This window comes from Lactuca virosa, chromosome 2, assembly GCF_052849685.1.
Source record: "Lactuca virosa cultivar CGN04683 chromosome 2, Lactuca_virosa_CGN04683_v6, whole genome shotgun sequence".
NCBI lineage: Eukaryota > Viridiplantae > Streptophyta > Magnoliopsida > Asterales > Asteraceae > Lactuca > Lactuca virosa.
In genome coordinates this window covers 231,264,017-231,276,637 of record NC_136427.1, presented here as the reverse complement: position 1 = coordinate 231,276,637, position 12,621 = coordinate 231,264,017, and the positions used below count along the sequence as shown (strand labels likewise).

At 43.5% G+C, this 12,621-nt stretch overlaps 1 protein-coding gene across 1 annotated transcript; it reads left to right on the top strand.

The window, feature by feature from the left end:
* The first annotated feature begins 9,339 nt into the window (after nucleotides 1-9,339).
* On the top strand, nucleotides 9,340-12,236 carry LOC145160399 (putative inactive ATP-dependent zinc metalloprotease FTSHI 3, chloroplastic). Its single transcript, XM_079079569.1, has 7 exons — nucleotides 9,340-9,809; nucleotides 9,938-10,033; nucleotides 10,229-10,286; nucleotides 10,374-10,984; nucleotides 11,064-11,387; nucleotides 11,478-11,778; nucleotides 11,856-12,236. Exons 1-7 carry the CDS (start codon nucleotides 9,645-9,647, stop codon nucleotides 11,996-11,998), a joined length of 1,698 nt encoding a protein of 565 aa, XP_078935695.1. The 5' UTR covers nucleotides 9,340-9,644; the 3' UTR covers nucleotides 11,999-12,236.
* Nucleotides 12,237-12,621: the final 385 nt, after the last annotated feature.

Here is a 12,621-nt window from a genome sequence, read left to right as displayed (position 1 = left end):
CGGGGGAACAAGGTTATTATCGGCATGGATTGGCTAAGCCCCAATGGGGCGGTGATCGACTGCGCGCAACAGTTGGTGCGGATCAGGACCCCAAGTGGGGGAGAACTGGTGATTCAGGGCGAGAGGCCGCAACGAGGACCAGCTTTATGTTCGGCAGCGAGGGCTAGGCGTTACCTACAGCAGGGTTGCGCAGGATATGTCGCCTATGTCATGGATACCCGGGAGGTGGGTAAGGCGACGGTGAGCGACATTCCGGTGGTGCGAGACTACGCAGATGTGTTCCCAGAGGTGCTTCCTGGGATACCTCCAGAGCGACAGGTGGAGTTCAGGATCGACCTAGTCCCTGGTACGGCTCCGATAGCCAAGGCACCGTATCGGTTGGCTCCTCCTGAGATGCAGGAGTTGTCTACACAGCTGCAGGAGCTGTTAGACAAGGGATTCATTAGATCGAGCAGTTCACCCTGGGGAGCCCCGATTCTGTTTGTGAAGAAGAAGGACGGGTCGCATCGGATGTGTATAGATTATAGGGAGCTGAACAAGGTGACGGTGAAGAACCGTTACCCACTCCCGAGGATTGATGACCTCTTTGACCAGCTACAAGGAGCATCTTGGTTCTCCAAGATTGATCTGCGATCAGGATATCATCAGATGAGGGTAAGAGAGGAGGATGTACAGAAGACTACGTTCCGGACACGCTATGGCCACTATGAGTTCGTGGTGATGCCTTTCGGGCTCACCAATGCTCCTGCCGCGTTCATGGACCTCATGAACCACGCGTGTAGACCGATGCTGGATCGGTCCGTGATAGTTTTCATTGACGACATCTTGGTCTATTCCAAGACGCAGGAGCAGCATGAGGAGCATCTGCGAGAGGTTCTGGATACTCTGAGGAGAGAGAGAGCTTGTACGCCAAGTTCTCCAAGTGTGAGTTCTGGTTGCGCGAGGTGCAGTTTCTTGGGCACCTTGTCAACCAGAACGGTATTCTGGTCGACCCGGCCAAGGTGGAGGCCGTGATGAGATGGGAGGTTCCGAAGTCTCCATCTGAGATTCGGAGTTTCCTGGGATTAGTAGGCTACTATCGGAGATTCATCCAGGATTTCTCCAAGATAGCCGTACCCTTGACGCGGCTGACAAAGAAGGCCGTAGTCTTTCGTTAGGGGCCTGAGCAGCAGGCAGCGTTTGAGACACTGAGGCAGAGGTTGTGCGAGGCGCCGATCTTAGCCTTGCCAGAGGGCGTAGAGGATTTTGTTGTGTACTGCGACGCGTATATTTCAGGTTTGGGCGCGGTATTGATGCAGAGAGGGCATGTCATCGCCTACGCTTCGAGGCAGCTGAAGCCTCACGAGGCGAACTACCCAACACACGATTTGGAGCTGGGGGCTGTTGTATTCGCCCTCAAGATTTGGCGTCATTACCTCTATGGGGTCCGTTGTACCATTTACACGGACCATAAGAGCCTGAGGTATCTCATGGACCAGCCAAATCTAAATATGAGGCAGCGTCGGTGGCTTGATGTGGTAAAGGATTATGATTGTGAGATCCTCTACCACCCGGGGAAGGCCAACGTTGTGGCCGACGCGCTTAGCCGCAAGGCACCGCTGATCCGGGATATCTGCATGCGGATGACCGTGGTTACTCCGCTGCTGAAGCAGATCCGAGAGGCCCAACAGGAGGCTATGAAGGAGGAACATCAGAAGAGCGAGCGTATAGTGGGTCAGGTTTCCTCCTTCGACTATGATAGCCGAGGGTTATTGACACTACACCGCAGGGTGTGGGTTCCATACCACGGGGGTGTGCGCCAGGTTCTGATGGAGGAGGCGCACAAATCCCGATTCTCCATTCATCCCGGGGCGACGAAGATGTATAGAGACCTTCGTCTTGACTATTGGTGGCCCTGCATGAAGTGGGATGTAGCATGGTATGTGGAGCGGTGCTTGACCTGCAGGAAGGTCAAGGCCGAGCACCAGAGGCCACACGGCAAGATGCAGTCGTTGGATATTCCTCTATGGAAGTGGGAAGATATCACTATGGACTTCATCACCAAACTTCCCAGGACCGCGCGGGGAGTGGATTCCATATGGGTCATCATGGATCGGTTGACCAAGAGTGCCCATTTTATACCGATCCAGGAGAGCATATCGGCCGAAAAGCTGGCCGACATCTACATTCGGGAGGTGGTGGCTCGGCACGGAGTGCCAGTCTCCGTGGTTTCAAACAGATATGTGCGGTTTACTTCCAGGTTCTGGAAGAAATTCCACGATGAGTTGGGTACTCGTCTGCACTTTAGCACTGCATTTCACCCGCAGACGGATGGTCAGAGCGAGCGAACCATCCAGACTTTGGAGGATATGCTGCGGGCATGTGTGCTAGACTTCGGTGGTAGCTGGGATACTTACCTCCCATTGGTTGAGTTCTCGTATAACAACAGCTATCACGCGAGTATCGATCGTCCTCCCTTTGAGATATTGTACGGGAGGAAGTGCAGGACCCCAATATGCTGGGGTGAGGTTGGCCAGAGGGTCATGGGGAGCACCGAAGTGGTGCTCAAGACGACAGAGAGGATTCAGCAAGTTCGGAGCAGACTTCAGACTGCTCAGAGTCGGCAGAAAAGCTATGCCGACAAGCGCCGATCGGACCTGGAGTTTCAGGTCGGGGATATGGTTCTCCTGAAGGTGTCGCCATGGAAGGGCGTCATCCGATTCAGGAAACGGGGCAAGTTGGGTCCCTGGTATATTGGACCCTTCAGGGTTATAGCCCGGGTGGGCAAGGTGGCGTACAGGTTGGATCTGCCAGCCGAACTCAGCCAGATCCACAACACCTTCCACGTCTCTCAGCTGCGGAAGTGCCTGGTGGACGACTCAGCAGTAGTACCCTTAGAGGACATTCAGGTCGAAGACAGCCTGAATTACATTGAGCGACCTGTAGCAATCGTCGACCAGAAGTCGAAGGATCTGAGAAACAAGAGGGTGGAGCTCATGAAGGTGCAGTGGCAACACCGGAAGGGCTCGGAATGGACCTGGGAGCCGGTGGATGAGATGATGGAGCATTACCCAGAGCTATTCCAGGATCGAGCAACAGACTTCGAGGACGAAGTCTAAAATAAGTGGGAGAGATTTGTAGCACCTGGTTCCTGGTATGTATTTTACTTAAGTATTTTTGCATTTTTGACCTTGGGCTCGGCGAGTTGAAGGACCAACTCGCCGAGTAGAAGCGGGATAAGACGCGGGATTTAAGTGATGGACTTGTCGAGTCGGGTCCCGGACTCGACGAGTAGGATCTGTATGGACAAAACCCTAATCTGAGGGTTTGCACCCTATTTAAACAACCTTATACAGCCTCCATCGCCCCTTTATGCTCCCAGAAACCCTCTATAGCAAACCCTAAGTGTTTTGGTGCAAGATTTAAAGCTTTTGAGTGATTTTTGGTGGTTTTGTTCACAAGGAAGAAGGAAGAGCATAGAAGGATCAAGAGGAGACTGAAGGATTCGAGTTGGTTCATCATTTGCAGTCTTTGAAAGGTATAAAGTCTGTACCTTGCTCTTTCATTTGTTAGATCCCTTTTTGGGGAGATTTAGGGCTTTTATAAGCCATTTTGGTAACGAACCATGATTGCAAACATGGTTGGGGGTCAAGACTTCGGATCTTGCACTTGGGAAAAGTCACAAGGCAGATTTGGGTTGCTTTTGCACCCAAGAAAGGTCCCATGCATCATAAGAGCTTATTTTATGTCCTTTTGAGCTCAAAGTCCCATGCATGCACGTAAAGTTTGTAACTTTACGTGCTAGAACGATTGAAGGAGCTTAGATCTACCTTTTGGTCAAGTGTTGTACATCAGAAATCGAGGATTTAGGGTGTGGATGTCATCGACTCGGCGAGTCCGTTCTTGGGACTCGACGAGTCCAAGGCTTTGAGTCCCATATCAGTTGAGGGCCAAAGAACTCAGTTGGGTGTTAGAAGGGTTGTAGCAGGACAGAAAGAGTGACCCAACGCATTGGACTTAGTTTTAGACCTGGAGTTCATGGGACTCGACGAGTGCTAGAACAGACTCGGCGAGTCCAAGGCAATCTCCTTATGGTTGAAGATGAACTCGACGAGTTGTTCATACAACTCGGCGAGTCGGATGAAGGTTCATTCGATGTTCATATCGAAGAGGGACTCGACGAGTTGGCGGCCCAACTCGACGAGTAGAGTCGTGGATGAGGACAGTGGAAGAGATAGGGACTCGACGAGTTGGCGGCCCAACTCGGCGAGTCGGGTCAACTGGAAGTTGACTTTGACTTTGACTTTGACTTGGACTTGGTCAGGGGTAAAATGGTCATTTTACCCTAAGAGTAGTTATCAGATTCTGACTGAGTGTTTTGTGGGGATTATAGCCGGAGGATTTCCGGAGCAGCAGCAGACAGAGGTTTCCCGCACAGATTATCAGCAACTTCTCGTTCGAGGTGAGTTACCTTCCAGTAGCGGTGGGTCTACGGCCACAATGCCGGCCCACCAGTAGGAGTTGTATGTTAGATGATTGTCTTTGTGATATCATCTAGGTTTGCTACTACTTGATATGTTATATGCTGACATGATATGTTATATGTGATAGTAGTAGAGTTCGGTTGTTAGGACCGAAGGGTAGGCCAGACACCCCAGATATGTCTGACAGTATGTGATGATATGTTTGTATGCTGGCATGATATGTTATATGTGACAGTGGCAGTAGGGGGGAATTGTCCCCAAGTTCGGTTGTTAGGACCGAAGGGTAGTTCGGACACCCCAGATATGGCTGATAGTATGTTTATGTTATGATATATGTGATAGTAGCAGTAGGGGGTGGAATAGTCCCCGAGGATCGGTTGTTAGGACCGACGGGTAGGTCAGCACCCCAGAATGGCTTGACACGGGTAGGTCGGCACCCCAGAATGGCCGTATCGGGTAGGTCGGGCACCCCAGAATTGCCCGACAGTATGTACGCTATATGATTGTATGGTATGTGGTACGGTGGGGGAACTCACTAAGCTTCGTGCTTACAGTTTATAGTTTTGGTTTCAGGTACCTCTTCAGCGAAGGGGAAGGAGCCAGCGCGGTAGCAGCACATCATACACACTCGCATTGATTTCCGCACTGGAGATATTTTGGGATTTTACTCTGACATGATGTTGTTTTATGACTTGAGTTTTTAGACATGATATATTTATGTGGTTTTCTTATGAATGCTTTTATAATCAGTTAATTGAAATGAAATTTTTGGACTCGAAATTTGGGATGTTACAGTTACATTATCCAAAACACAAAACCCAGAATCCTCAAAAACATAACTCCATCTCGTGTGTGTGTGTACAATCAAGCCGACACCTTCCTGCGATCCTGAGAAGAACCTGAAACACATATCACAGAACACGGTAAGCACGAAGCTTAGTGAGTTCCCCAAAATATCACACATATCTCATTAGCCTCTCATGGCTATACTCAGATAAGACCCTCCGGTCATGTGTCTCATAAGCCTCTCATGGCTATAACTCGTCATGGACCCTCCGGTCCTGCGTCTCAGTGAAGACCCTCCGGTCCGACAACTCGGTTTGGACCCTCCGGTCCTAACTCAGTAAACTCAGTATAAAACTCAGCATAAACCACAAAGACATAATGCAGGATATCACAATACTCAATATAAGCACATAAGACCCTCCGGTCACACATAGATTACCACTCAAGGTAAGTATAGTGAGAAGACTCACCTCGTAAGAACTCGGACAACCTCGAACTCAAATCACCGGTCTAGCCTCCGCCTAACACATACGATAAATATCTCTAATTAATACTCTATTCACGACTCTAAATAAACCAAAGGTTCTTCTCTCTTTCTAACTCTTGGAGTGAGTAAAAGACCATTTTACCCCTCCATGGTCTCCATTCCTCATGTTTGACCAAACCCTAAAGTCAACTGAAGTCAAACTCGAGTCAACAGTCAAAGTTGACCCAACTCGTCGAGTGCACTTATGCAACTCGTCGAGTCCCCTCGTTTCCTCAGAAGTCTCATGAAAGTCCAGCTCAGCTCGTCGAGTTGATCCCCCAACTCGCCGAGTTATCGCATGATCAAGCTCATCGGAACAAACCCTGACCGACTCGTCGAGTCAGTTCATGGACTCGGCGAGTCCCTTCAATCTGACTTCTCATTCAGACGTTTTATATAAGATCTATCACTCCAAACTCTAGATCTAGCATCCCAAGACTTGATTGTCACGTAAAGCTTCGATCTTTACGTTCATGCATGGTATTTTTGCTCCAAAATGCCAATACATGCTCTCACAAGGTGTTAAGCATAATAACCCTCATATGGCTGAATAAAGTTGGAACCTTTGGACTCTAGGGACCTCACAAGGTCCAGATCTGAGGTTTAGATCCCTTGATAACTCAGTATACTCAAAGTCCCAATAAAAGGTGGTAGAAACCCTAAACTTCCATAATCATGAGATCTAACCAAATATATGAGAAAGGTGCAGGCTTTTTACCTTCCACTTGAAGCTTTGGACGAAAGAACACTGGATCCCACAGCCTTTCCTCATTCCTTGCTTGAACCACTTTTCTTTTCTTCCAATGGTTCACTAAAAACTCTCACAATAAGCTCTCGCACTCTCTCTTAGCTCCAATGGCCGATTAGGGTTTCACACAGGGGAGTTGGGTGGCTGGTGAGGCGGAAAGAAGGACATAAGGTCCTTTAAATAGGTCCCAACCCCGGAGATTTAGGGTTTCATCTCACAACGCCAACTCGGTGAGTCGGCTCCCTGACTCGTCGAGTTGGTCACTTAACCCCCGTGGCCAATCACGACTCTACTCGATAAGTTGAGGCACCAACTCGCCGAGTTACTTGATAAACCCCAAAAATAATATATAAATAATATACTTGGGAGTCCGGATGTTACAGTCGTTGCAGGAGACATGCGATTAAGGTCCTGTTTGATTTAAGTCTGACTGAGTCCGGTCAGACAAAAATGTCTTACTCGGTCAGATCAATGTGGGTCAGCGTGTTTGATATGTGGAATAAGACCATGAGACTCGATCAGCACCCTCTGACTCGGTAAGTGAAATGAAAGTAGCTGACTCGGTCCTTTTTGTTTTCTTCACAGTTTTGCCCTTTGCATTACACATCCATTGACATTCCAGCTACCACAAAACCAGACATATACATGCCATGTTCACGCACACAAGAACTAGGAAACCCACCACAAACACCAGAACCCATGTTTATCCTTTTAACCCCAACCAAAAAATTGCATCTTAATGAGAGAGAATGAGAGGGGAGCACCCTTTTACCTGTTGATCGAGTTCAGGAGGATTGAAAATTGAGATCGATCGAAGTTGAGATTTGTAGTCACCTAGTTGTTCTTCCCACCGGTAGGGAACATAAGTTGAGATTTGTAGTGGTGGTGTTATCATGGTTGATGGTTCAGGGAGGCATGAAAGTTCCCTGGAAAAGAGCTGCAACTTTTGTATGGTGATTGGGTGATATCCCATTCTCTCTCTATAATTGAATGAAATGGAAAGTGAAGAGAGAATATATGGTATGTATTAATTTATTAAAAGGAGGTTGAAAATACCACCAACTGATGTGATTGGGTTCTTCACATGTCCATTACATTTAGCTATATTATTGTTTTTAAAATAAATAAAATTTATTATTCCTTAAAAGTGTTAATTTTTAAATGATATAGAGGTAATTCATGCATTACATTTGGACCTGTTATTTATTTAATAATGTTTGTCGAACTTAAATTTGCATGCAAAAAGATATATTTTAGATGACATAAATAAAACAAAAGGGTAAATTTGTCAATTTTCTCATTCAGCACAGTTAGTCAGAAATATAATCAAACAATATGGTTTCAATGTAAAACAGATGCAGTCAGAGCTTCTGACTCGGTCAGATCTTACTCAGACAGTAACTACCAAACAACCCCTAAGTCTTATGTTTTTTTTCCATGACCTAGCCAACCACAACGTCCGTCGTCCCTCTTCATTAAACTCTTGGGCCATTTTGTTTGTCTGGAGTTTCGAATTAGACTCTTTTTATTTGGGCTATTTAACTTATCAAATGATTTAAGTTTGGAATATTTTTTTGGACTAAAAAACTAAGGGGTAACACATTATTTTTCAGCGATTGCACATATACATAATTTTTTTTAAGAAATTTTAGTACTTCTAGGAAAATTTTGAGGGGTAGCACGGGCTACCCCACGATACACTATGGTCCGCCTCAACTTTAGATTTAATATTAGTTAAATACTTATTATCGATTAAATACTTGTATAAAATTAGGCATGAGCACAGTTTTAAAACTAGGCCAGAACCGAAAGAATTGGAAACCGATTAAAGCTGAAATGAAGAAATAGGAACCGAACCGCTAGAAACTAAATTGTATCCGATACCGATTTTCAGTTTCGAAGTTGTTTCAAAGTTGGCCTCTCCTGGTTCGGTCCAGTGGAATCAAAACCACTAGAGCCAAAAACCTTATTAAACTATTTGATGGAATCACAAACCGTCCCATATAAGATAAGATCGGTTTGATCCGATTCGGTTCGATCCAGACTACCATTTGATAATCTGTGTATAAAGTTCTCAATATTATTAGTTGATATATAATTAACTATTTAGATGTCGTGGTTATCCAATTTAAATCAAAATCGATGGGTTAATACAACACCCAATACCAAGCCACAATTTCAAGTTTCCTTCAAGCAATGTTTTAAAAACCGGCCGGTCGAACCGGAAACCGGGAAAGAGAGCGGTTCAACTAGCACTGATTTTATGCCTATTTTTAAACCGGAACGAACCGACCGATTTTTACAAAAACCCGGCTGGACCGGTTAAATTAAACCGGTTAAATTGAATAAAAACATATGGAAATAAAACCTATTTCATAACAAAATTTGGTGATCTTTTTCATATCTATTTAGATTTCTCTAAATAAAAGCACATGATAAATGTTATGAAGTTTTTTGATACGTTTGTGCATGTAAAACTATATTTTGTTTTGGTATTATACTTTAGTTTTTTATGCACATGAATAACTTATGATTATGTGTTTTTTAATATATTTGGATTGGTATATAAGTTATTTTATGTGTATTTTAATGTTTGAATTTATAAAGGTCAAAATCTTTATGTGTATATGTATGTATTTGTGTGTAGAAAAATATAATAAAAAATATTATAAAATCCGGTTGATCTGACGATTGTATAGATTCAACCGGTCACTATGTTGATTAAAAAAAAAGTTTTTGAAACATAGCCTTCAAGACTTAAAGTCATCAAACTCAAGTGGGCTTTTAGCTAATATTTTGTTCCTGGTCTCGGGCCTTTGGTAGAGGAAATCCGGAAAGCAAAAAAAATGAAAATCAATCGTTCTGATTTTTGTTATTATTTTTTTAGAGTGATTAACAAACAATCAGACGTTCGTATCAAGTATCAAATACGATCGATCAGTCTGGAGAGTTGTCACCCTAGAATCCTTAATCCTCTTTGATTCAGGTTTCAAGTTCGTTCCTGTGCTCGAATTCTCGATCTTTCCTAGTGTAAAACGCACATTTAACCATACCTTGTAGCACACGCTACTGTTATTTTATAGCGGCGGCGAAACCTTTGCGCCGAGAACCAAAACCCTCCATGGCGATGAGAAACCTTTTGTTGAAACCCTCGTCGATGATCATTGCCCCAAAACCAATTGAACAGTCTCCTTCTCGATCTAAAAGGCGTTTCTTATATACTCCGCCAACCTCTCATCGTTTTTCTTCGATGCATGCTGCACTGCCCATCTCTGCACTCGTTAAGGTTTACTCGAAATAGTATTTATTTTTTCTTTAATTTTCAGATGTTGTATCTTGTAATCATGTGCCTCATATATACGATGTCCTTACTTTTAATCCCGTGTTTTACTTTTTTTGATTCTTCCTCATTAGGAACACAAGGGTTTTAGTGGCAACATGAACTGGGGTGACTTTTTGGGCTCCAATTTATCGTCTTTTTGGGATGATGCCACGCAAACGGATGAAAAGGTTCATGGATTGCATTTTTATTGTTGAATTTTAACTAATTTATTCCTCATGGAATTGCGTTTTGGATTATTTCTGTAGAATTAGTTGCATAATTTTTGGCCAAAACTTGTCCCATAATCAGGAGATTTTTATATTTTGCAAGTGTGATTTATGTACGTATTGTAACAAAACTGATTATCTGTAACATCTGTGAAGTTCTTATGTCAATGGTCGAAAGAGGACACTACTGTTGCAACAAGAGAGACCGAAGATGGTATGCAACTTGTACTTCTTTCTCAGTCTTCAGTGCATAAGTTTCTTGACTTGTGTTTTGCTATGTCTCTTTTCTTTTCTATTACAGACACCCAGAAAAGAAAGATTCATAAAACTAAGAGGAGGGCTGCTAGTAAAATAAGTAGAAAGATATACACGGTTATAGTGGGAGCTTCTTTTTGTGCAGTTGTAGCAATTTTCTCTTTTGTCCTACCAAATCAACAAGCACGCCGTTGCATTGTTGTCCCCTACTCAGATCTTGTTGGCAACATTCGTGATGGAAATGTGATTCATGTTCAATTTGTGGAAAATTCCCGTGAAATCTACTATAACACCAAATCATCAACTGAAACCCCACAAATTGATTCAGTGCCAAAAGGATTATTGAAAGTTTTTGTACCCAAGTGGCAGTTTCGCACAAGAAATGTTGGAGATGAAAAATATGGGCTTATTAAGTTGCTAAAAGATAAAGAAGTCACATATGGTTCAGACCCTGAGCAGTTATCTGGATCAATGAAGAATTTCTTGTTTGTAATGTTACAGTTAGCCCCTTACTGGATCATGGTGTTGATTTCGTGTTATCAGCTTAACGCACAACAAAATCTTGGAAAAATGACTAAAAGAAAACCAAGTAAGAAACAGTCAGTAACTTTCGATGACGTGGAAGGAGTCGATTCTGCCAAAGCTGAACTTCTCGAGGTAAAATTTACTATTTTGTCCGTTGCTGCTTATTGAATTGGATCTGAATTTGATTGATCGATTGTGTGAGGTTTTGTAGATTGTGTCATGCATTAAAGGAGATAGTAAATATATGAAACTCGGGGCGAAATTACCACGAGGGGTACTGCTTGCTGGACCTCCGGGCACCGGAAAAACATTGCTGGCCCGTGCGGTGGCCGGAGAAGCTGACGTGGCGTTTTTCTCGATTGCTGCTAGTGAATTGGTGGAGGTTTTTGTCGGGAAAGGGGCGGCGCGTGTCCGGGATCTTTTTAAGGAGGCGAGAAAAAGTTCACCATCTATTATTTTTATCGATGAGATCGATGCTGTTGGAGGGCAACGTGGAAGAACTTTGAATTGTGAACGTGACCAAACTTTAAACCAGGTATATAAATAATAAGTTTCAATTTTTCGAGGTCAAATTCGTAATTAGATATGGAACTTGTTTACTTAAGTATTGTTTCTGATGTGTTAGCTTTTGACTGAGATGGATGGGTTTGAGAAGGAAGCAAGTGTGGTGGTGATAGCTGCTACAAACCGGGCTGAGTCACTGGACTCAGCTTTGATGAGACCGGGTCGGTTTTCCAGGAAAGTGGTTGTGGGTGTACCGGATGAAGAGGGAAGGCGAAAGATTTTCGGTTTATATTTGCGAGAGGTGCCCTTGAATGAGGACAAAAAGGTCATTTGTGACCTTGTTGCTTCGCTTACACTGGGCTTAGTTGGGGCTGATCTTGAAAACATAGCTCATGAATCTGTACTACTTGCTGCTCGCAGAGGTTTGTTCTAATAACAATTTTTTTTTTGGTTGAAGTATTTAGATATGTATCCGATTATGTTTTGGGTATGTTGTTAGGTGGTGATTTTGTGACCAAGGATGATATTCTTGAAGCTGTTGAGAGGGCCACAACCAAAATTGGTAATGATGACGATGATGGTAATGGTAATTATTCCATGTCAGGGTCCGGGGGTGGATCCATGGGTTTTGGAATAGTTTAATCATAGAATATTTTCAAGATAAGATGGGTTATTTGATTCTGGTTTTATTAGATTTTGTGTTTTATGGAAGTATATAGGGAGATAGATTGTTGATTGTTGATTGTTGATTGTTGATAGTGTTAAATCCAACCCAAGTGAGATAAAGTGACGATTCATTTGCTAATTGTTCGGTTAAGAATTTGTTAGCCTTGGGAATTGTCAGTATTCACTATTGAATATTGATAATGCTTTATTCAAATTGGTTTGCTGCTTGATTGTTCAGTTGACAAATTGTTTGATACCAAATTGAATTTGAATCCGTATATATGATTGATTGAGTTTCTTCTACTTCAAAAAAATACAAATATTGATCGTGTTCCATCCACAATCTATCTAATTAAGGAAAACGAAAACGTATATTATGCGTGAAACTCAAAGTGAGTAGTCTGGATATAACTGATAAAATATAATTTTTCTATAAAAACGATGTTTGAAGAAATGGCTTGTTATCTGAAAAGATTTTAAGTTTCTTCAACACTAAATTGGGGTTTATTGTTACCGGAGTGGATACGACGAGGCTGGTTTTGACTGCTGCAAGCCTGCAACACAACATTTTGGGTCTATTCGACTAATTGTTGCAGATG